Raw genomic sequence first — 25,138 nt, forward strand, 5'->3', positions numbered from 1 at the left:
GTAAAACCCCGACACTTTGACGCACCCAAGTTCCTAGTCCTCAGTGTGCAAAGCTTTGGGTCCCAAGTGGAGGGGCGAGTCCCAGGATGGAAAGAGACAAGAATTCCAGGGAAGCCTGCGCGGTTCCCAAGACTGAAAACGGGGGCAGAATTGGGAAACCTTTTGGGGAGATGAAACGAGAAGAGGTCCAGACGCAGAACTTCCAAATCAACTTTTAATGCAGGGGGTGCGGGTGGGATATTTTAACTGCCCTCCCCCCCAAGACTGGAGATTAACTGGGATTCACCGCCAGAAGTCAGAGGATGGGCTGGCTTCCTCTCCACCCCTTTTGCAGAGATGGGGGGGGAGTGCAGCTGATCCTGCCCCCCCGCCCCCTCTGCTCTTGGGGCACACCACTGGCTGAAAATCCAGGTTGAGGGGGGAAAGAGGGCTGCAATGCTGTTCGCAGACCAGCCTTCCCCAAGCACGACCCCCCAGCTGACGAGCAGACCAACTCCCAGAATTCTCAGCAACGGCCACGCCCGCTGGGGAATTCTGGGAATTCAAGCCAGACATCCCTGCTCCGCCCTCCTCCTCCGCAGCAGCGGCGCTCACCGATCTCTCCTTCCGGCCAACCGGAGGCTTTCCAATCCCATCCCAAATGACCTACAAAGGGTTTCCTGGCCAAGTTGCAACCGAAAAGTGCGAGTTACGTGACCTTGTCCCTCTCGACACTCCGCATTCTCCTTCCGCATTCATCCCGGGGCTGGTTATCCGGGTCCAGGGGCTGCACAAGTTGCCACAGACCAGAGGCAAGGAACTGGGGGGGGGGTCCATCCTGCTGCTGCTCACATGCTCATCCCCACGGCAAGTCCGCCCGCCCCACCTCATCCCGCCGCACCAGGCACTCAGGCACGCTTGGCAGGCTGCTAAACTTTTCCAGCTTCTAGGAAGCAACCCTCCGGACGCTGGTTTCTGCCCGAGGAGGTTACGGCCCACTCTGGGCACGGTGGAGGAAGCTGGGGGGTTGGTCTTTACCCCCCAATGCCACTTAGGGGGTGAAAAAGGAGGCAACCATGAAGGGAACGTGAATCCTGCCTGCAGAACCGAGTTAAAGCTGCCAACGAGAGGCAGGGGTGGGAGACCCGGGCAGAGCTGCGGTGGCTGTGGGCGACGGGATGGTGACCTTCATGGGCAGGGAGGAAGCGTGCTCAGAGGTGGCCCGGTCTTTCCTCTTCAGCAATGGGTCTCAGGACTAAGGAAAGGCACAGAAGAGGATAAAGGAGGCTGCACGGGCCACCGACTCCCATCGGAAGAAACGGCCCACGGAGGTGCACCGTGGAGCCCTGCATGATTCGTCCCGGGAGAGCCGCCCAGCTTGGGAGAAAAACGGGCGCGGTCAAAGGGTTGTGGGAACCTGGTGGCAGCTGTTTCCCTTCCCCTGCAGCCCAGCTCGGGTCCTGTGGGGAGCCCCGGGGCTGCCTTCCGCCGGCGTAAAGCGAGGGGTTCCCCCCTGCAGCACCACAGAAGATTGCAGCCTTAAAACATTGTATTGCGCGTTCTTCCAGGGGGGACACTCACACACATATATATGTAGATATATCTCCCGACGTGTAGCTATATCGAGATATACCCATATATCTGAACATATAGTATGGTGCATTTCAGAAAGGCTGGGCGGCTGGGCTTCACGCAGGACGGGGGGTTCGAACTCAGTTCCCGCGGGCAGCGCTCAGGCACCCACCCGAAGCCTGCCGCGCCGGGCCAGGTAGTCTGGAGGCGGTGGGTTCATTCGAGCCTGCGCTTGGAAGGGGGCACCAGATGAGAAGGCAGTTCGGCTGGCAGCTCGTGGCCCTCCAGCTTGACCTTGATGAGGTGGTTGGCCAGGGCGAACTCCTCGTCGTCCAGCAGCCCGTCCCTGTCCACGTCGGCCAGCTTCCAGATCTTGCCCAGGACAGTGTTGGGCAGCTTGGACTTGACCATCTCCTTCTTGGCGCTGGCCCCCGTGATCTTGCCGTTGACCGGCGAGAGGGTGTAGAAGATCTCGTCGTAGGTGGGCTTGTCCTTGCTCACCACCCACTCCACGTCGTCGATGCCCTCGCCCGCCCCCTCGCCATAGCCGTGGCCAAAGGGCCCGTTCATGGTTCCCTCGAAGGCCCCGCCCTTCACCACCTGGGAGGGCATCTGCGACTCCTCCTGCCGCACCATCACCATCAGCCGGGCGATGTCGTTCGCCAGCATGTCGTCCACCGCGTCCAGCAGCTTCTGCTTCAGGGGCTGGAACCTGCTGAAGTCCTGGGTCAGGAGCTGCTCCTGAGGACACATGACCCCCCCCAGCTGTGACCCGTGCCGAAAGATGCCAGCGATGCCCAGCCGGGCGGGAGACGTCAACTCCAGGCTCCCCCACCCCCAAAACACCTGGAGGGGCCCAACGGGGAGAACGCTGGGGCTCCCCTCTCTCCTTTACAGGAGCTCGGTGGGAAGCAACATGTGGGGAGAAAACGACCACGCCAGGCCCCGGGAAACCCGCTTCCCTTCCCCCCTCGGGGGTCCAATCCAGGTTCCTACCTGCATCTTCCGGAGGCTGGGAAAATCGCCGGGTGAGATCTGGTGCTCCCGCTCGATCTTGAGGTAGATCTCACCCAGGTTGCTCAGCAGCTCCTTCTTCTTGCTCTCCCTGCCAAAGACGTTGGGCATCTCCTTCTTCAAAGAGCTGATGATGTAAGCGTGGACCTGCCAGGAGGCGGAAGGAAGAGGGTTGAGGGTGGGCGGCCTCTTCACCAAGTCACCCTGGACCTTTGGAGGGGCTCCTGGGAGAAGTCAGAGCCCTTGGAATAAGGCCCCTGGGGGGCAATCCCACCGCGGTCTCCCCAGATGCCAACCTGGGACCTGCCCCCGTCGGATTACGGCAAAGGTGCCTTTGGGGTGGACAAAGGATGCCTTGCAGGGTTGCCAGCCAAGCTGAAAAAAGGGAGGCTGTGTTTTTCAAGGTGAGCCCTTCCAAGCCAATCTCTGCAAATCACTAGAATAGTGTCTTGGCAACTTTAAGCTGTGTGGACTTCAACTCCCAGAATTCCCCACCCAGCCAGGCTGGCTGGGGAATTCTGGGAGTTGAAGTCCACACAGCTTAAAGTTGCCAAGGTTGAGAAACACTGCCCTACCTAAACAGGGAACAACTAGATTCTGGCTGGATTGAGCGCTGTTATAAAAATAAATCTAAAAAAATAAATTTTAGAAGTGTGACTGCCTTCACTGCGCTCCACTAGGTCTTCCCACGTAGCTCTCAGAGGACTGGAAAGTGAAGAACCAAAAACCATTTTTCATCGTTTTCCCACCTCAAAACAGCAGGAATCTGCCATCCACTTTCAGCAATTCAGGGCGGGGGGGGGGGTGTTTCAAAAGCTCATAAAAGACCAACCTAGCACCTGCCTGAAAAAGAAGGTAACATCTTCAAGTCAAACCTGATCCTTGGTGACTTTGTGGGGAGATCCGTGTAGTTTTCTTACAAAAATGGGTCGCCACTACCTTCTTCCAGACTTGAGAGCTTTTTTGGCTTTCAAGTCTAATCTACTATTCTGGGATCTCCTGGTGGCCTCCCATCCAGTCCTGCTTAGCTGAGACAAGGTCAGCCAGCTGCGGGGAAAGCGATTTCTCTGTTGCTGTAAGGTGTAGCGCAAGAGAAAGCCCTTCTGGGTGTAGGAAAATCAAAAATCCCCCCCTCGCAAAACACAAAGGAAGTTTTAGGGAACTTGAGGAAAATCTGTCGCTCGCACCAGGAACTCAGAAGGGGCGTGTGGGGCTTTCTGGAAATTTCTCTAATTTCCTAAAAACCTTAACAAACACCAGATTTTACTGAGTGTGACTTCTATTTTTAATCGGCCAAGCTTATTTAAAAAGCATGCCCTGTTCTTTTTCCGCCCTGCATCAATCTTTCGGAAAAGGCATGTTCTTTCTTCAGCACATCAAACGGAGTTGAAACAAGGGTTTCTTTGGGGAAAACCAGAAAAAGGAGGAAGGAGGTCTCCCTTTGCGGGTTGCGTGTCACAAGTAAAGTTCAAAGGTTCACTTGGATTTCACTTCTGATTTTGGTGCATTGGTACATCCAGTGGAGCACGGCCAAGCGACTGCACACGTGGACAGTGCTACAAACACTAACGACCAGCTTAAGGTCCGGCGGGGACTGCGCTCACGTTCCGCTCGCCCAGGTGCATCGTTCCCATTTCTTCGTATCGTGGTCCTTAATGCAGAGGGCTTCCCGTATTAAAGGACCGTCTGTTGGAAACTTTGCGAGTTTCAACAAAACTAGCTTTTGAGAGTCGTACCCTAGAAGGCTGCTGTTTATGTACTCACAAACAGCACATCCTAAAAATAGGACGCGTTTGGTGGGAAATTGTCGAACCCACCCCTAAAGTCTCAGCCTTTTTTTTTTTTAAAAAAAGGCCAGACTTTCTATGAACAGAGGCAGTACAGACATGCAGTAAGAGAATAAATAAATAAAACTGATCGTCGCGCACCGCACCTGATTTTTAAACTTTAAAACCCTCATTAAACTGGAAAAAAAATAAAAATAGTAAGCTGGTGGAGATGCTGGACAGTTTATTTGCAGGAATGACTTTGGGGCCAAGAGACCAGTCTGCTCTCTGTTCAATGGGGCGCTTTCAGGAATCGACAAGTGTCCTGGGACGGCCATTCTATGAGCGTGCCCACCACATGCCAGCCAAACATGCCCAAGGCTACCTATACCCCACCACACGGCAGGTAGTCCTCACTTAATGACCGTTCGTTTAGCAACCATTTGAAGTTACAATGGCACTAAAAAAAGCTACTTATGACCAGTTCTCGCACTTACGACTGTCACAGCATCCCAGTGGTCACGTGATCAAAATCTGGCCACTTGGCAACCAGCACGTATTTATGATGGCTGCGGCATCCCAGGGTCACGGGATTGCCATTTGCGACCTTCCCAGCTGGCATCAGCAAAATCAATAGGGAACCGCATGATTCACTTATGGACCACAAGATTTGCTTAACGACCGCCACAAAGAAGTCATAAAACTGGGCGCGGTCACCTGCTTAATGACAAATTTTCCGGTCCCTATTGTGGTCATTAAGCGAGGACTACCTGTACACTCATCACCCCTAGCCAGCGCCCAAAGGTCTGGATGAATGGGGCTTCTGACCTTGGCCAGCCGGGCCCTCTTGATGAGGTCGTTCAGCTTCCGAAGGGCGGCGTTGCGGGGCAGGGACTGGATGTCCTTGAAGAGATCTTGCTCCTCTGCCTCGAAGAGCTTCCGGTTGTCCGGGATGAGAAGCGGGTGGGACCAGAAGGAGCCGATGTAGACGCGCACCACCTCCGGGGTGTTGATGATCTTGCCCAGCGACCACATCAGGGCCCCGTACACCCGCATCAGCTGCTGCGTCTCGATCTGGTCCGCCTTGTTCAGCACCACCCGGATCTTGTCTTCGTGGTTCTTCAGCCCCTTGATCACCTCCGAAAACTCGTCCGAGATGTCCAGCTTGTGGGCGTCGAACAGCAGGATGATGCGGTCCACCCGTTCCGCGAACCACTCCAGGACGGCCGCGAAGTCGTAGCCTGCGGGGAAACCGAGACTGGGTTAGGCGGGAGGACGGGGGCTGGAGAAGACCCACTCGCTGAACGGAGCTAAACCCTTCCTGCCGACCCTTTCGTTCGGATTTTGAAGGACCAAAGCCCGGGCGCTTGGCACCCAATGGGTGGCGGGTTCGAGCCCGCTGCCAGGCTGAGCTTTGCTCTGGAAGCTTGCAAGTTCAAGCTTTCTCCTCCTACGTCGCTCGGGTAGAGCAGTGTTGCTCAACCTTGGCAAGTTTAAGATGGGTGGACTTCAACTCCCAGAATTTAAATATTTTTGAAAAATGTTAAGTACGGTAAAAAGAATGTCAACATGAGAAAATAAGAAATACGGTACAAATAATACAAGAAAGGTGGGTAAATAATGGATCTACAGCAGTGTTTTTCAAACTCGGCAACTTTAAGATGGGTGGACTTCAACTCCCAGAATTCCCCAGCCAGCCAACTCTGGGAGTTGAAGTCCACCCATCTTAAAGTTGCCGAGTTTGAAAAACACTGATCCAAAGCTTCATGAAAGCAGATGAGCCAAGCCCCCAACTTGGCTGCTGCCAGGGCACACCCATTCACTCCCCCCACAAATTCTTGGTCCAAAAGGAAGGGAGCTAACACTTCTGTTATTATTTCCCTGATCTTCCCACTACTGAGCCAGGTCTCCTCTTCCTTCCTCGTGGCCCATTCCCGAAACCAGAATTAGCTGCAAAGTTCTGGCGAATGCCAGGCACGTGGCAGGGAAGGGCCTGGCACAGCTGCTTACAAGGGAGAAAACGACAGTAGAACTCATTCCTACCAAACCTTTGGTAGAAATAAATCTGTACATTATCTCAGGCAGACATATTCCACCCCCCTGCAAAAAGAGCTGAAGCCAGTCAATAACATTGGGATCAACAAACCAGGGTTACGACTTGGTAGCATGCAGCCCCAGGGCTAAGTCAGAGGGCACCGAATCACCCCGCTGGCTGGGTTTGCCCAACTAGCTTCAGCAGAAAGACCTGTCCACGCGACACGTTAAGTCATTTTAACCCTGTGGCCTCATGTGTGGCACGAAGTCACCCTGTCTAGCGAGCTGACGATTTCCTAACACGGTGGGAACCCAGGAAAATGGGCCTGGGTTGAAATGTGGTTCCATAAAACTTAGCCAGCTGGGCCCACCCACCCACTGGACCATCCCAGTTTGGATTCACACTGAGCCCAAATCCCTCCGTTTTCTTCTGAACCCTGAGGACTAGAGCCTTATTTCCTCCGGAGGGAAGCGCTACTGCATTACTCTGCTGAAGCAGAGAGATCTGAGGAGTAAGACAAGAGAGGGAGGCTGTATCGGGACGGCAACCAACAGAAAATACCCAACGTTGCCCAAGCAAACTTCCTCAGCACGGGACGGGAGAGTTACTCCGTTCTGAAACCGTCTCGCATATTTGCAAGCTGTGAAAAGAGGCGCTTGGAAGGGAGGGGAGGAAGATGCATTACGAATCCCTTAAGGAGGGAAAAAATTCTATGCACGTCCTTCTCCAGCCCCTCCCAAAGTTCTCAGCGACAGGAAAGCTCGAAAGGCCGGGCACAAGTTATTCGGACGAGTCCGACCGAAAGGAAAAAACACTCAAGGTGGACGGTCCCACCTAGATCACGGAGCGTGCCAAGAATGCGGAGCGGGTCAGCAGGGCGCCCAAACGCTTCTGGCCGCTGCTCAACCCGCAGGCCCCGAGAAGCTCTCGCCACTCGGTTCGCTGCCGTTACCAAGAAGGCCTGGCCCTGGGTGGGGGACTACAATCCCCATCATGCCCACCCAGCAGAGTGGGGGGAATAGGCTAATTTTTTTTTTTTGCATCTCAGAAACGTGAGATTTAAGTTTTTAGGGCCCTTCTTTCTATTTATCAAATACCATGATGTCACTTAATCCAGCAGGCGTGCAGGTTTAAATTCCCAGAATGCCCCAGCCAGCATGGCCGTGGCTAAGAATTCTGGGAGTTGAAGTCTATATACCTGGGAGGGAGAAAGCTGGTCTAGTCTGGCACATGGGGAGGGTACCCCTTTGCAAAAGTTACAGTTGGTGGACCGAACGACACACAACCCGTTGACCCGTAAGCACGGCTCACAATCCACAAAGGCACACCACGTATTAAGCCACGCTGTGGGCCACGTGGCTTTGGTTTAACACACTGTGCGAATCACAGGAGGCGAGCAACAGAGACACGAGGCTGGAACTGCCCTGGCTTTACTCCACAGAGTCACAACAGGTGGCAGCACCAGGCTCAGAGTCGGATGTGGCCATTCCTGGGATGGGAGACCACCAGGAAATTCCAAGGGTGGGGGTCAGATTGGGAAGCTGGAAAAAAAACATCCTGGAAAAAGCACACGGGAAACTATTTTTGTACCAATGCCTAAAACACAGTAACAGGAATCAAACGCAATTCCAGGGTTCTCGGCTTTACTCCACAAAAGAGCACAAACCTCTAGATCAGCCGTTTCAGATCAGGAATTGCACTATTAAAGAAAAAAGAAAGGAAGGAAGAGAAACTGGTGGGGTTCGTCAGAGACTCAGACAGAAAGGCAGTCAATGAATGTTCCCATTTTGCAGACGAGAAATACGGAGGAAGTTTTAAAACGAATCAACCAAACAGATAAGGACTTTTTAAAAAAAATTATTTGCCATTTCTAAGGCCCAGAAAGTCGCATCAGCATTCTGAAGTCCCCTTTCATCAGATCGGGCAAGTTGCCCAGAGTTTCCCGCCAGGTTCTTCTGGCCTCAGCAATCTTAAATCTGTTCAGGGTTTTCTTCTTGTAGTTCCCCGAAGGGGAAACTCAGAACTTTTGCCTGCCTGTTGCAAAACCTGCCACAAAGCTGCTGATGCATCTCCCCCTGCCCGCCCCCGAGTCTAGGTTCCTTGCAATTTCCCTTTCTATGCACCCGCCAAATTCCCCTCCACCGCCCTTCGGGCACCTGGCTGCCTCATACCAAAGTTGGCAAAAGCTATCCCGCCCCGCCAGCCATCGGTCAGAGACACTCCACTGCAGTGTTTTTCAACCTTGGCCACTTTGAGATGTATGGACTCCAACTCCCAGAATTCCCCCGCCAGCTTAAAGTGGCCAAGGTTGAAAAACACTACTCCATCTGAACGTCTACTGAGCCCTGCAAATGAGTTAGTTCAGTCCCTCAGAGAAACACAGTGTGCCCCTAATTCTGTCCAAAGAGAGATTTATATGGACAGAATTGCTCTGCTAGTGCAAAACAGCAACAACAGGGCTCACTGCAAGATCAGTCTTCGGCATTTGGATGGGAGGCCACTAGGAAATCTCAGAGCTGCAGGCTAGAGAGGAAGCTGGGGAAAAAACCCTTGGAAGGTGGTGGTGCCAGACCATTTCCTTATGGCTGCGGAGAAAATGTGGACCATCCTAAAACAAGAGACCAAACTGATTGATTTATTTATATTTACATTTCAAATTTGGTCACTGCCCATCTCACTAGGAAGTGACTCTGGGCGGTTTACGGTAAAAACAAAAAATAAATATTAATTAAAATACAATAAAAATATAATAAAAACCATATTCATACATAAATCGTATGTTCCAAGACGTTGCTGGTAGAAAGGATGTTGACACATAGGAGCATCTTCAAATCGGAGTGGATCCCCTTAATTAAGGAATCCCTTGCTTTGGGCCTCCATCGTTTTTTAACCCACATCATTTCTTTTAACTGCCACTGATCTAAGGAAAAGCGCTTCAGTTTCCTGCAGGGTTTTGAGGGGGGACAACGAACCCTGTTTTGGCTGACTTGATCTGGAAGGAGGGCCGGGACCAAAACAGCCAAACAAATCATCATCGGAATTCTTGGATGTTCCTGGACGCTCGGAGGTCGGGATGTTTCCACTGACTCACGCTCCCAGGAAGACGTCTGCCGTTGCGCTTCAATCTCCTTCGACCGCAAAGCTTCTGCAGATCACCGTTGCTGGAAAACCCCCTCCAGGATCTTCTCCCCAACCAGGGAGACCCCCCCCCAATTCCTCCGAGTCGCCCACCCCGCCGCAAAAGCACCGCCCCCACCCTCAGCCGCCACGCCGGTCTGCACGGCTCCACGCCAAAGACGCTCTCGCCCCGCGCCCCTCCCCAAATCTTGGGGGCGAGATGCGATGGGGGAGCTCAGCAGGGCGTCCGACGGCCCCCCTCACCCCGTGCAAGAGAATAAAAGCAGGATTAAGGAGGGCGATGTGGTAGGAAGTGAGCTGGCCACGGGACCTTCCTAGAGACGTTCCTTAATTCTCACCCTCGGCGGAGATCTGGAGCAGCGAGACTGGCCACGGCGGGGGCAGTCCAGAAAAGGGTGGATTGTCCACGGCACCGACATCCTGCCTTGTTTCTGACAGCTGGAAATGGCTTGCGTGGGAGGGGGGGCCTCTGCTACTTTTAGCCCAGCAACGACCCTGCACGGTGGATTAGGCTAAGAGGGAATAACTGGCACCCGCTGTTAAACTCACTTTCCCCAAGGTTAGCCCACACTTCAGCCCTGTACTGAGTTGGCACGTTTTGCAAGTCACATTTCTTTATTCGTTTCTTTGTCTGCTGGATTTATATTTCGCTCCCCCTCGAAGAGCTCAAGGCAGTGTCTATAGCACGCCCGCATCACAACAGCCCTGTGGGGCAGGTTGGGCTCGGGGGGGCGGCCCCACGTCCCCCAGTAGGCCAAGCGGGGGGCCTCCAGTCTGGGTCTCCCCAGCACCAGCTCAACCCCTTCCGCGCTGGGTCCCTTTCAACAGAGAAATCAGAGCTTTTCCAAACGGAGCGTTTTGCAACAGGAGTTTTTCCTTCCACACAAGGTCTGGTCTGTTTCATCTCAACAGAGATGGAAAAGTTCAAAACACGAGCAGGTTTTAAGAGAAACCAACTCGCCGGCTGAAATCTGCAAGCGAGTAACATGGACGCCCAACCGACTCAGCGCTCCAGATTTTTTTAGAAAACTCTAAAGACCCCCCACTTTGCAGGCATTTTTTTTTAGAAACGGAGCAATTAACTCAGAGATAAAGGCACTGATTTTACCAGGGCTCGCTTCTCAGGGCATATTTTGGGTGGCAGTCAAAAATCACGGGGAAGAGAAAGGAAAAACATGAATACACCAATTTTAGCAGGCTGGAAGGTTTACGCTGGCATAAATGTGCAGATTTTTCTTTTTTCTTTGCACAGATTGCTGCCTGGAAAAACGCCCAAGGCTTAGATTTCAAGACGGTTTTACCCACCCCAGGCGCTCAACTAAACTGAAACTATTCATCTCCAGTGAATCCATGTTATGGAACAATTAAGCTCTAAAAAAGCCGGCCATTTTCCTGTGGAAAATTGTAGCAGCGGCACAAAAAATGTTCCCCTTGGAAGGCCAGCCGGCCACACGTGAAGGTCCCATCCAGCAACGGACCTGCCCTGGGCACCTGGCATGCCAAACTCACGGGGCCACAGCCCCGCGATCCAGTCTGCCGTGGCTCTGTTCACACATGGCAAGAAGCCCTAACGGGGCCAGCCTGGGCTTGGCTTGGCATCCGTGCAAGGCCAGCCGATTAAACGTTTGTTTTTCTCAACAAGCCACAACCGACAACGAGCCGTGGCTCAGCACAAAGCAGGACCCAAACGGGTCTTTTTCAAAGGAGGTGCAGGGGGTCAGCGGCACCCTGATTTTGCTTCTGTGGCTTACGCGGGTTCATCGCAGGGCACGCACAATCGGTTTCATCAGCAAAAGACTAGAACAGCATTTCCCAACCTTGGCAAGGTTAAGATGCGTGGACTTCAACTCCCAGGATTCCCCAGCCAGCATGCTGGGAGCTTAAAGTCCTAAAGTAAGCTGGCTGGGGAATTCTGGGAGTTGGAGTCCACGCATCTTAAACTTGCCAAGGTTGGGAAACACTGGGAGAGATTTGTTTTTTAAAAAAGTGGGACTTGCAATTCTCCAAAGCACCAGAGATGATAAATCCTCAGCAACCAATCCTTCTGTTCCCCACAGGCCTGGTGCAGAGATCAGTTTAGAAGAAAACAGCAAACTCCACTCAAAACCTTAGGAAACAGTTGGAAGTGCCAGAAAACCAGGATACTTCCGGAAACCACCCATGTGGTTCAGTGGGAAGGAGCTGGACGGGCCCTGGAGAAGTGCAGATCCTAGTTTCCTTTCAGCCCCAAAAACTCCCCGGGTGACTCTCTCTTCCCAGCCTACCTCGCAGGGTCATTGTTGAAGGGAAAGATAGGAGGAGAGGGCGCCAGGTGGGGCTCTTAAAGGCAGAATGTAAATTTTAATAAATAAAAGCAGCGCATTACATATATGCACCCGCCTGCCGTATTACAACCAGAGACAAGCCACCAAACGTGGGCTACGGGTTCCGGGAACCGAGTTTTCCCCAGAGAGGTACAACAATAACCAGAAGCGGTACAGCAAATTTGCCACAAGCCACACGCCCACCCACGTGGATCTAGGCCGAATGCACAACACCCTCCAATCCTTAAGGCTGCTGGCAATCTATTTTTCTTAAATTCATGGGCAAGGGGAAAAAAAGACCAGCTTACTGCTGATCAGTTTTTCCAAAACCTTTTGCATTTTGCAAAAATTCTTACGGTTCGGTAAGGCTGTTCAGTAGCTACATATGCTGTGAAAATGCTTCTTCAGTGCACAATTTGAGCTTGAGACAGGACCTGCGTTGGGAGTTTTATGCTATGAGTATGACCAGAAAAGATTTCCCAAGTTCCTAGCCCTACAGCTAAACTGTGGGCAGTTTGAAATGATAACCGGGAAATAATCTGTTTTAACAAATTGGTGGGCGAAGTATTAGAAGACCTTACAACAAGATTAATCCAACAAAATATTGTTCTGAGGACACTGGATGTGCCAGAGAACACGGTCCAACTTTCTAGACACATCGTGGAAGTCAGATTAACACAATCATGTGTGGCCAAGGTTATATTTGTGGCTTACGGCTGTGGCATATGTAATTATTCTAATACATGTTACCTTTATTTTTCTTCTTCCATTTTTAATTTGCTTCTTTTTTCCTAAGCTTTAATTATATTCCCATTTCTCTTGTTTTCTCGTTCGTATTCTTATAATTGTGCTGGGTTACGGTTTTCTTTCTCCTTCTAGGTTAAAAAGCAGTAAAATGCATCTTTTAGACGTACCCAGGACCCCAGTTGTTTGCCAAAGCGCAATCTCTGCCCGTTTACGGTCCCAGCTCAACTGAGTGACCCACGCACGCGTAGACACACACGGCAGTCTGCAAGCCACAGTTCAGAAGGCGTGTGCAAAATGGCACTTCTGGCACGTGGGTGACGCTAGAACAAAAATGCTCCCAGGGAAAACTGACACTCGACCATCCTCAGCCTGGAAAATCAGAGGAGAGTTTACAGCTACATCTTCCCTTATTTGGCATTCGTGTCACGAGGGCGTCCTCGCCTTTTGAACGCATCTCCCCAGAGGAGTTAATGCCTCTATTCCTCTGCCTAGAAGAAGCCTGTACAAAAACTGGGGAGATGCGTGCATTTCTCCACCCCACAGAGCTCGAACCAACTCCTTGAGCGGAGGGGCGCAGGGTGAATCACGCGCTCCAAACGAAGCCAAATGCTCCGCTGGGTTTTCCTCGGCTGCCACATCCGCATTTCCTCGCTTGCCAGGGTCAAGCGGGGCCTTATCACGGACTGCAGAGTTTCCTGCCTGCGGCCGGGAGAGAAAAGCCGCGCCTGGGATTCTGACGCGGCCAGGAAGATTTCCGTCCCGCGGCGCAAAGAGGAATGCACCCCGCTCTGACTCCTGGACTGCGGCAGGTTCAGGGACCTCCGGGGCTCAGATTAACTTGGGAACCCAGCTCCGCTTTTGGGCTCTGCTTTTAATCAACGGGGTCCTTGGCAGGGGCTGTATTTCAGCAGCCCCCCCATTCCCCCGCAGGCTTGGATTGTAATGAATTTAAGCTATATATATATACCCTCAGAGACAGTCCAACACATAGTGGCAGGGTGTAAGATGCAGGCAGGAACAGTGTACACTGAACGGCACAACCAAGTAGCTGGCATTGTGTACAGGAACATCTGCACAGCGTATGGGCTAGACCCCCCGCAAGTCCAGATGGGAGATTCCACAGAAGGTCGTGGAGAATGACAGGGCTAAGATCCTGTGGGACTTCCAGATCCAGACGGACAGGCAGGTACTGGCTAATCAACCAGACATCGTGGTGGTAGACAAAGACCAGAAGACAGCGGTAGTGATAGATGTGGCAGTGCCAAGTGACAGCAACATCAGGAAGAAGGAGCATGAGAAGCTGGAGAAGTACCAGGGCCCAAAGGAGGAACTCAAGAGGATGTGGGAAGTCAAGACCAAAGGGGTCCCAGCAGTGGTAGGAGCACTCGGGGCTGTGACTCCTAAGCTGGGAAAGTGGCTCCAACAGATCCCAGGAGCAACCTCAGAGCTCTCTGTCCAGAAGAGTGCAGTGCTAGGAACAGCTAAGATACTGCGCAGAACCCCCAAACTCCCAGGCCTCTGGTAGAGGACCCGAGATTGAGGAAGACACGTACCACCCGTAGGGATGAGAGGGGAATTTTTAAAAAATATATAAATAATCATATAGCCATAGAACAGCCATGTTTATCCTATTCACGGACTTTACTAGGAAACTCACGTTGCTGGCATGAAGGAATGTTGGAATGTACGCGAGATACCTGGTACGAATGAGTTCTCAGCACGATAAGGCTGGAGCGCTGGTGGGTGTAAGGAATAAACTGACACATCATGAATTTCTGAGATAACGGGACGAGGGGTACCATTGTAACAAGCTACCCAGCTGTACCAAACACGAAATGTTCCTGGCATGTACCGTACCTGGATGGCATGGACGAAGATGAGCTGGATGAATTCGAAGTAAACAAGCTGGGTATAAAAGGAAGGATGGAAACCATTCCCACCTGGACGTGCGAGACGGCGCTTGTTGGAGCAGGGGATGCCCTGAGTCCGATTCCCAGCCCACTCCAGCACAGCCTGATCAACTGTGTTGAGAGTGTATGTAAGTATTCGGTGTGAATGTGCAGCCTAGTTGGGCAGGAATATTTACAGCAACTTGGGTAGCCTAGATGGGCAGTTTTCTTTATAGAACACAGTTGTCAGCCTAGGAGGGCACGTACATTTATTGCTAGCCTTGATGGGCAAATATTTTATTGTTAGAAATATTACAGGTAACTAGAGAAATTGTATGTATTAATCAACGTTGATTAAACACTGATTAAACACTTGCTTTGCTTTCTGTCCAAATAACACAAGAATAAAAGAACAAATTTTGAACTCTATTTTGAGTGGATCCAATCGATCATTTTGTAACATAATTGGCGTGGTCGGCAGGATTCTTGGCTTGCATTTGGACAGAATACAATGGCAAGCAGGTTTTTCTTAGGGAAAAGGAACGAGAAAGAAAAGGAAAAGAAGGGTAGGAGAGAGACCATTTGGACCTTACCTCCTGATAATCAAGGACAAGCTGATTGTTATGATGATATGTTACATAATGTTCAACAAGAAATAACTGGAACTCAGGAAGTAACAGAATTATTAGAAAGAGGAAAAAAAGAATTATTAGGAATCGTAAAAGGAGAAAAAAGTCCATTAGGAAAAATAAAATCTACAGTGTATAAGCATATACACCCTGTTGTCAGTAAAGAAGAGAATAGGGACAAAGTTCAGCCAGTGACTATGGTCTTTCTAGATTATGTTATGAAAGTGGCTCTGGAAGAAATTGAGGATACTAGGAACATTATGATGATGATGCAGGAGGAGATTAAAAAGAAAAATGAGGAATTAGTGGAAAAAAGTGTACAGTATAGACAAGCTTTAGAACAAGTGCTTGAAAAAACGGAAATAGCTAGAGGAATGAAACAAACTATGGAAGACCAAACTAGACAATTACAAGAAATGAAGGCAAAAATACAAAACTTAACACAGCTGACAAGTAAGATTGGGGCTGTTAAAAATAAACAGGGACGGGTTTCATGTATGAATGCACATGACCCATGGGAAGAGTTTGACACCTCTTGTTGTGATGAACCTGAATATTATAATAACCCTTGTTGTGGTCCTTTTGGGTCTCACATATCTGCTGTAAAGAAGGTTTCCATCAGTGCAGATACGGGTAGGGGATTTAAACATCAAGTTTCTTATGAGCCACTTTCCGCAGGAGAACTAAGAGATTTAAAAGGAAGATTAGGACCCATAAAAGAACCAATTGAATGGGCCACTAATTTGGCTCTCGAAATGGATAAAGAAAATCTGATAATTTCTGAAGTCCAAAGGCTTTTTAGGATGTATGCTGAGACAGCAGATTTTAGTCAGAAATTAGACAATGAGCCTTGTTTCATAGTTTTGAGGAATTTCATTGAAGATACGGATTTAACAGGAGCCCGAAGAATAGTGATGAACAGGACACAACAATCAGGGGAAAGCCCAGAACATTATGCTAAAAGATTTGTTACAGGATTATATTTGGCAGGATTATATCTGCCCCCTGATGATTTGCCAGAGGAAGATATTAATTGTGGAACTTTATTAGAAACAACATGGTACTATTGCTCCTCCAGGTTATATTTGGGTATGTGGAAAAGGAGGATTTAAACTTTTACCAGGAAGTTGGAGAGGATCGTGTACTCTTGCTCAATATGTGACTCCTGTTTCTGTGCATAAAATCTTACGCTCTAAATATATATATTCTCCTTTGAGATATAAACGATCTTGGGCTGATGTTGGTGATTTTCTAGCTTGTACAATTTTCCCAGGTTATCAAACCTTGCAACAGATTAATACAGATCATTTTGTTCATAACCTTTCTATGCTTTTAGAAGCAGGTTTGAATACTACTGGAAAAGCAATTATTGACCTTCAAGAAGAAATTGATTCATTGGCACGAATTGTTACTGACAATCGAATTGTCCTTGATAGTACGTTGGCTGAACAAGGTGGAGTCTGCATAGTGTTGAATTATTCTTGCTGTATGTATGTTAACAATTCTGGACTAATTGAGGACGTCCATAAAATCTATCGTGTTGCTGGTCTTACAGCTGAGGCCAGACAGTCGTGGGAGAAGATACACAACTTATTTAAAACTGTTTGGGACACACTAATGAGTTGGATACCTTTTGGATGGTTAAAAAGTTTATTCGTTGTAACTGTTTTCATCGTATTTTTTATTCTGATTACTTGTTGTTGTATTCAATGCTTTCCAATGCTTGTTCTTCATTTAAATTGACTCGAGCATAAAAGTAACAATATTAAGTAGTGAGCTATTGCTCTCTCCAGTTCACAACAGCTCAAGAGAGGGAACATGTAATGAATTTAAGCCTTCTATATAAATAACCATATAGCCATAGAACAGCCATGTTTATCCTATTCACGGACTTTACTAGGAAACTCACGTTGCTGGCATGAAGGAATGTTGGAATGTACGCGAGATACCTGGTACGAATGAGTTCTCAGCACGATAAGGCTGGAGCGCTGGTGGGTGTAAGGAATAAACTGACACATCATGAATTTCTGAGATAACGGGACGAGGGGTACCATTGTAACAAGCTACCCAGCTGTACCAAACACGAAATGTTCCTGGCATGTACCGTACCTGGATGGCATGGACGAAGATGAGCTGGATGAATTCGAAGTAAACAAGCTGGGTATAAAAGGAAGGATGGAAACCATTCCCACCTGGACGTGCGAGACGGCGCTTGTTGGAGCAGGGGATGCCCTGAGTCCGATTCCCAGCCCACTCCAGCACAGCCTGATCAACTGTGTTGAGAGTGTATGTAAGTATTCGGTGTGAATGTGCAGCCTAGTTGGGCAGGAATATTTACAGCAACTTGGGTAGCCTAGATGGGCAGTTTTCTTTATAGAACACAGTTGTCAGCCTAGGAGGGCACGTACATTTATTGCTAGCCTTGATGGGCAAATATTTTATTGTTAGAAATATTACAGGTAACTAGAGAAATTGTATGTATTAATCAACGTTGATTAAACACTGATTAAACGCTTGCTTTGCTTTCTGTCCAAATAACACAAGAATAAAAGAGCTAATTCTGAACTCTATTTTGAGTGGATTCAATAAATCATTTTGTAACAGGATCCGAGGCATGGAGGGGAGTTTCCCTGCCGCTTCCAGAATGCGATTCCTTCCTGGGCAGAGAGGAAGGGAGAGCTGGGAAACATCGCCAGCTGCAGGCATTTTTTAATTGCAACTGGATCTTGAGCAATGGAGGGGGGGACGTTCCTCCCCAAAGCAGGTTGCAGGCTGGAAGCTGAGAAAAACACACACACACACACACACACACACACACCACACTTTTCTCTGCCTCTCACAAGGGAAGATTTCATTTTCAAATCTCTGCCGAGCACGTGCAAAGTTTGGCCCAAAAAATCATTGAGTTAGGACTGAATGGCGGCAGAGGCCAACTCCCTGTCTGTGCAGAGGGATAAACCTTTCAAAAAGATGCCCCAACTGAGGCATCCACGGGTCCAACGGAGACACCCCTGGGCCGGATATATGGCCACAGACCTTTCTATGCTCTGCCGCAGAGGCGTAATCCCACCAGAGACAGGGGCCAGACAGCTCCTTTTAAAGCAACTCGCCTCGATTTCTTTTCCATCAGGGAACAATTTTCAAAACCTTCACCAGTTTCATGTGGATTTGGGAGCACAGTCTGCGTACCCTTTCTGACACTGCCAGCCTGGAAGTGGAAAAAGTCCATAAGGGGGCATGCAACCGGCAGCTTTAGCTCCCTGAAGTGGGCTGCAAAAATTCTAGGCAGCAGCTGCAGGGCAGCAGAGAGACCCACACAAAAGGGTTAGCTTTGCTTCTGTCTAGTGGTTGGACATATTTCTGCAGCCCCAAACTGGTTCCTTGGGCGGCGCCTTGGTCAATAGTGCGGGAGGCTGGGAGCTGCAAATCAGCAATGTCCAAATTGAGGTAAGTAGCCTAAGGTCAAATTTATCCATCCTTGACAGTTTAGGCTCCCCATCACTTTTCAGAGGTGGGGGGCTAGCAATTGGGGTGGGGAGGAAGACCACTTAGCCAACAGCACCAAGGTGCCCGATTGGATCAACTCTCAGCCCAACGCAAATTGGTTTATCCAGGTTTTCCATGAATAAAAATTGGGTGGGTTTTTGCACAAACGCTTCCAGCACCCTTTCAATTTCTAGCTGGGTGTTTGAAAACCCTCATTTTTTTTCTTTCGAGTGGAGGATACAACAGAGCCTGCAAAACGAGGAAGCACGACTGTAACCGCCCACGCCCCCCTTTAAGCATCACCTCTGCTTATCCGCTGCTTCTCCCCGGACAGGATCCCCGGCGTGTCGATGATGCTGATGCTGTCCAGAACTGGGTTCGGCAGCTGAGCGCACATAAATCTGCAAGGAAGATGGTAGGAGAGGGTGAGTGGGCTGCTGGCCCTGCGCACAAGCAGGGGCAGGAACTGGGGTGCCCAGGCCACCCTTCAGCCATTCTGCTTGAACTGGTCATTTTTCTGAAACTTAGGGGATTTCATAATTTATTAAACTTGCATGGGGTCTCTCGCACGGGGCGAGACCACAGCTGTGTTGACCACAGGGGTGGGCAAACCCTGAGCCTCCATATTTTGCGCCCCTCAAAGCCTCCTTTGATGCCAAAGCGGTGGGCAACCTTACTGAGGCTGGAAAGGCATTAAAGCGTGAGGGTGAGTCTTAAAAAAGGCTGGCTTTTGCATTAGAGAGCAAAGGAAGATACCCCAAGTCTAGTGTGGGTGCGTGTGGAATTCCAGCCCCCCTCATTCATCATCCTGGCCTCCCCAAAAAGTCCATGAAGACCCCTCCGAAGCTACAGTTCTCCAGAATGTGGTGGTGTATGTAGTTATGGACGCCTCGTGCCATGCCCACGTGTCATTGCTCCTTTCTGAGTTGCACTGGTTGCCAGTTACCTTCTGGGTCCAATTCGAGGTGCTGCTGGTCATCTGCAAAGCCTGACTATTTGCGGGATAGCTGCTCTCCAAGTGGGTCTGCCCTTCCTACAAGATCAGACAGGGCTGCCCCACTCCAGGTCCCATCGACTGAATGCCACCTCATGGGACCCAGGACGGGCATCTTCTCTGCCACCACACCCGCCCTTTGAAACAGCTTTCCACCCAAGGCCCAGATGGCGCTGCCCTGGCCGTCTTTCATGGTTCTTTCCACGGGCACCAGGCTGAGGTGATGCAGGAACCCAGCAAAATGCTTTCTCCCCCATTCGTTAGTGCTATTACTTTGATGGAAACTGTTCCCGTTCTCTATTTCACATAGGCCAAGCTGGTTTTAGGGTTTATGTTACTGTCCTTTCGAGGACTTCTCCGGCGACATTTTGTCAACATTCACCCCACTTGGCAATGCCAGGCACAGAGCTGAGAACAGGTGATCGGATGCTACACCTTCTGGGGAGATTAAAGAGGCACGGGGTGGATTCACACAATGCATTTAACCTGTCTCCGGATGCACCGTAAACCATAAAGTCGCCTTGGCGAACCAGTTTACACAACAAACAGAATGGTGGATTAACTCAGGCTAATGCTGTCGGCCTGCAGGTACTAGGTTTTTTAAACAACCTGGTTACTGATGGGTACAAACAGAGCCCTCAATGAGGGAACAATGAACCCAGTGGGATGGCTGGCTCCCCACCAATTAAAGCATTCCTCCGAGATGCTTTAATTTGGATTCTTCTCCGTCCCTTTCCCTGATTCTACGCTTTCCGGTCCTAAGTCCAGGCTCCCTTGCAAAACAGCAGTCCCGGTTTGTTGCAAAAGCATTTCGCAAATTAACAGCGCCGAGGAATCCCGGGACAGAGGGGTTCAAAGATCACACACACTTTCCTGGCCTGGCCTGGCAAGGGGCAGAGACCGCCTTCGCCAGCGGATCAAACCACTTGTCCGTCCTGCCTGTCCCCAACGAGGGCCCTCGGGCACCGAAAGTTCTTCCCAACCCCTTCCTGTCTGTGTTCTCTTTGACGTGCAACTTAAAATCCTCCCGCCTCCAACGCCGGTGTGGCTTCATACCTCCCCCTTCCCACGGTGGCCACAAGCCGCACGCTTCCCGGCCTTGCAAAACACTTTGGTTTTTTGGCAGAAGGGAAGTTGCACACAAAAACCCCGGGAGAAAGGTTGAACGCTTGGGCTGGGAAAGGCAGAAGGGGTGTTGGGCACGAAACTTCCCTTGGAAGTCCTGCCTCCTCCCATCTGGAACCAGACGGCTGGTGCCGGCCGGAGACGTGATGGGAGCTGTAGTCCGGCAGATCAGGGTATTTTGGCTCTTGCGATCCCCACTCACGCCAAAGGTGTGAGAATGAGGAAGTCTGGAGCAGGCCCTGCATTTTCTACACTCTCTCTTTCGCTGGAAAGCGAGACAGCCTTGGTTGGCTTCTGAAGAAATCGTCTTCCCTTTCATTGAAATATGCCAACTGGGCAATCCCTCACGGATGACAAAACCAGTGCGGTTTTCAAAAGAAAACCCAGCCGCTGCAGATTGCAGAGATCACCTCCACGAAGTCCTGGGGAACGGGAAAGCGGGAGAAAGAAACTCAGAATAACCCCGCGTGATTCTGTTGGGTATAAGAGGGGCGGACCGAAACCCGGGTGGGCATTCAAGACCCTGCTACTATACCGTGAAGTATATTAAAGCGGCTCTCCTGTGTTCCTTGCAGCGTCGGTTTCCTCGCCTGGCCTGCCTTGAAAACTGACAAGGGAACAAGGGTGGGAGAGGGCCAGGTCTCCATCTCCTCCTTACAAGCCCTGGGACGCTCCGCTATTCCCCTGCGCTGGACCTGGCGGCACGCAGAACCCGCCCTCCTTGAGTTTATCCAACTCCTTTTTAAAGCCATGCGACTTAGCGGTCACACCTTGTGGCAATGAATTCCGCTGGTTAATTTTTCACGGGGCGAAAGAGGTACCGGGGGGGGGGGCTGTTTCTATCAAATCTCCTTCCAGTGACCTTCACTAGATGACCCCTGGCCCTAGGATCGGAGAAGAAAAACGCTCTGTCCACTACAGCGGATTTCCTAAAGGCAGGCACCCCAAGCAACAATAGAGCAAAAGGGCTGAAAATTCCAGCTCGCGGTTCGCTCTGGCCTGAGCGGGACCCTCTGGCTTCCAGAGAAGAAGCTGGGCTCACTTTCAGACGTAGCACCACCAGCCTTGCCACTTCCGGCTGACCGCTCCCTCGGCAAGCTAGAATCCCACCAATCTGGGTTTCTTCTCAATGAAGAGCTCTTGGCCTATTTCGAAGCAGCACAGGCAAAGAAATTGAGAGCTGGCCTCTTGAAAGGAGCTGTCAAGGAGGGCCTTGGAGAAGAGACGACCCAGTCCAGGGTTCGAAAGATGCGTGAGAAAGAAACCCAAAATAGCCCCGCCTTGATTTGGTTCAGTATAAGACGAGACAGAGAGAAACTTGCTTTTCAGTTTTTGTTATCATACCCTACGACAATAAAGTAGCATTCCTAGAATCCCTGCGGGGTCAGCTTCTCAACCTGGCCAACCCCGAAGGGTGGACACCATGCCATGAACGCTGCCTCGAACGGCCTTGGGAGGTTTCCCTTTAGTGGCCAGGGTTGGCATTACTTTCTCTTTCAGAGGCCGGGCATTCCCTGATGACTTCACAGGGTGGGGTGTGGGGAGAGGGAGCATGGCGCACGCTCTGGCCCATGCCCAGGACTGCGACCCAGCTAGGCCTCCTCTCTGATTAACGCCCCCAATTGCTGGTTTGTGCAAGACTGGCCGACCCAGAGCAGCAGCGAGAGACGGGTGCCCTTCCCTGGCATTCATTCCCATGTCTGCCGTCTGCCAGCGGCAAGGACGCCGAAGACCAGAAGCAAATCTCCGCAAATCCTGGGGAAGCGCCTACTCCCCTCGCCCGTTATGCTCACTAGAGGAAATGTCTTTTTGTTCCCCGACATAGCAGCTGTGTTTACACAGCCCATTCAGCTTCACACAGCATCCACATTCATACAGCACACTAAGCTTGGCGGTTTCTAACTTGGGGGTATTTGGGGAGGGGAGCTTGGTGCATGGCCAAAGCCAACCCTGTTTGGTCAACCCACAGTCTAAGGCAGTGTGTCTCAACCTTGGCCACTTGAAGATGCGTAGACTTCAACTCCCAGAATTCCCCAGCCAGCCATGCTGGCTGGGGAATTCTGGGAGTTGAAGTCCACGCATCTTCAAGCGGCCAAGGTTGAGACACACTGCACTAGACCTTGTTAAGCATATCATGAACTACTGCAGTTTGCCTGGAGAAGAGTGCAGGGACATCTGGGGTAGTGGGGGGTCAAAAAAGTCAAGATGGCAGTTGCAAAGCCCCACCCCTTTATGCCAGGCATCACACGTGTGTAAAAAGAGAGCATCAACTGTGCCATCGCGCAGCCACACCCACCACCTTGGGTTTTTTTTCCTCTTGGCATCTTGCAGTCGCCAAGTTTGAAGAACACTGGTCTAAGGCGTCAGAAAATCAAAAACTCGGGTTGGTTCCATTTGTACGATGTAAGCACAGCCTGAGAATTTGGGCTGCAGAAACGTCTCGTGGGCTAGGAGCTGATGGGCGCCAGGCCTCCGAAGCCTTTTCCAGACCATACAGCCAACATCTGACACGGCAGAACAGCTGCCAACCTTTTCATATAACCCGGGCCTGCATCCCGGGGCCCAAGCGTCTGTCCGTGATTTTATACACCGGAGAAGGGCTCCAAGAACACACACCCAGCGCATGCATTTTAGACCAAGAACTGGGCCGGGAACCTTCCCTCAGAACTTGCTGAGTTTTAATATTCCTTTTAAGCACCCAGAGCTAGAATCTAAAGTCATGTTTCTACAGCTGCAAAGCCAGCATTCCAGGAAGCCTTTTCCTCTCCCGGGCATCAGCACCGGCAATAAAGAGGACACTGGAGCAACTATTGATGCTGCTTTAAAAGGCAGATTCAACCCCCGCAGCCTTTCCAGCCCAGGGTGACTTAGGGGGAGAGCAGCTTTCAGACGCGACCCACGCCAGATAAAGCCCCACCGTGCGATGTTCACGTCGCAGTTTCTGGCTCCCGCAGCCTGGGGATTTTGAGAAGCCCTCTGGGCGGGGTGCGCCCGAGCTTCTTGGAAGGCCGAGGAGAGACGTCACCGACAAGGCCAGCCCCGGCCGGCCGAGGAGAGCAGAGGAGAGGAAGGGGATTCGTCTTCCGGCGGGGGGGCCGCGGGGCTGGGGATGCGGCCGCGGCGGGGCAGCAGCGCCGGAGGAGCGAGCCGCGCCCAGGGCTCGCCCTGCTCCGGGGAGGGACATTCCGCAGGGCTCAACGACCCGGGCGGGCAGGTGGGCGGCGTTGCTCGGACGCTTCGCGAGCCCCTCGGACGCCAGCGCCACCCCGGCGATCAGCCCCGCGGGCCGCGCCCGGCGCCCCGTTCAGCCGCTGCCGAGCCGCGCGGGACTCGGGCTGCGGTCGCGCCACGCCCCGCGCGCCTGGCTCGAGGCCAGCCCGGCCGGCAGCTGAAACGGGCGGGGGAGCCCCCGCCGCCCCCCCGGCCGAGGAAGGCGCCCGCTCTCCCTCCCTCCCTCCCGCGGGCTGCTCCGCGCTGCCCGGGGCGTCCCTCCCGGGCGCTGAAGCTGCCGCGGGAGCATTCTGCCCGCGGGCACCGCTCTTCCTTCGACGAGGCGCTAGTCCTCAAGACTCCGGGGGCGGAGAGGCCAGGAAGCGGGTCCCGGCGCTCCCTCCCTCCCGCCCGCCCCCCCGCCGGGGCCCACCTGTTGAGGAAGGCGTTGCCGAAGGCGTTGAGCTTGCGGAAGGGGCGCCGGGGGTCGACGACCAGCGCGTTGCCCGGGACGACGCCCTCGCTCTCGCCGCCCATGACGGCGATGAAGGAGTCGGTGGTGGGCTCCGGGCCGATGCGCATGCCGGGGAAGTCCTGCTCCAGCAGATGCCGGATGAAGGTGGTCTTGCCGGTGCTGTACTGGCCCACCAGCAGCACCATGGGCTTGCTCTCCCAGTCGGCCGGCTCCAGCGCCGGCGAGTGGAAGTCGTGGAAGCGGTAGTGCTCCTCCAGCGGCAGCAGCTTGCCGGCGTACAGCTGCTTCAGCCCCTCCGAGACGGTGCGGAACAGCTCGGGCTCCTTGCGCCGGCGCGCGTCGCGGCTCACCCAGCTGAACATGGCCGAGCCCAGCCCTGCGGCGGAGGAGCCCGTCAACCCCGGTCCGGTCCGGGCGGCCCCGGGTTCGAGAGCTGCGGCAGCGGCAGCGGGCGAGGAGCAGCTGCGGCAGGGCGGCCGGCGCGCACTCGCCACGCGCCCGGGCAGGGGCTCCTCCCCTATAAAGCCTCCGCCCGGGCCACGCCCCCTCGGCGCCGATTGGCTCCTCCCGGACGGTCTCGCCCTCGCCGCCCGCCCCGCCCCGGCGGCCATGACAGGAGAGGCAGGGAGGCGGAAGGAGATGGATGGGGAATGGAGAAGGGGGGGAAGAGGAAGGGTGGGCCTCTCCCCGGAATAGACACCCTCCCAGGAGCTTTGCCACCACCGGGAGGGGCCTGCCTCTGAGCATGTGCAGAGTACTTTGCTCCAGACCAGTTC

General features: G+C 52.1%; 1 protein-coding gene across 1 annotated transcript; it reads right to left on the reverse strand.

Moving 5' to 3' along the window:
• Positions 1–200: 200 nt before the first annotated feature.
• EHD1 (EH domain containing 1) lies at positions 201–24,877 on the reverse strand. The gene is made up of 5 exons (XM_088151080.1): positions 24,321–24,877; positions 18,862–18,959; positions 5,160–5,572; positions 2,548–2,712; positions 201–2,292 (listed from the first exon to the last, which is right to left on the reverse strand). The coding sequence occupies exons 1-5, from the start codon at positions 24,722–24,724 to the stop codon at positions 1,768–1,770; spliced, it is 1,605 nt and encodes a 534-aa protein (XP_088007206.1). The 5' UTR covers positions 24,725–24,877; the 3' UTR covers positions 201–1,767.
• Between the last annotated feature and the right edge of the window lie 261 nt (positions 24,878–25,138).

Source organism: Python bivittatus, unplaced genomic scaffold (genome assembly GCF_059951505.1).
Source record: "Python bivittatus isolate LINGU-HERP-01145 unplaced genomic scaffold, Pbiv_v1 ctg000660_np1212, whole genome shotgun sequence".
In the NCBI taxonomy this organism is placed as follows: domain Eukaryota; kingdom Metazoa; phylum Chordata; class Lepidosauria; order Squamata; family Pythonidae; genus Python; species Python bivittatus.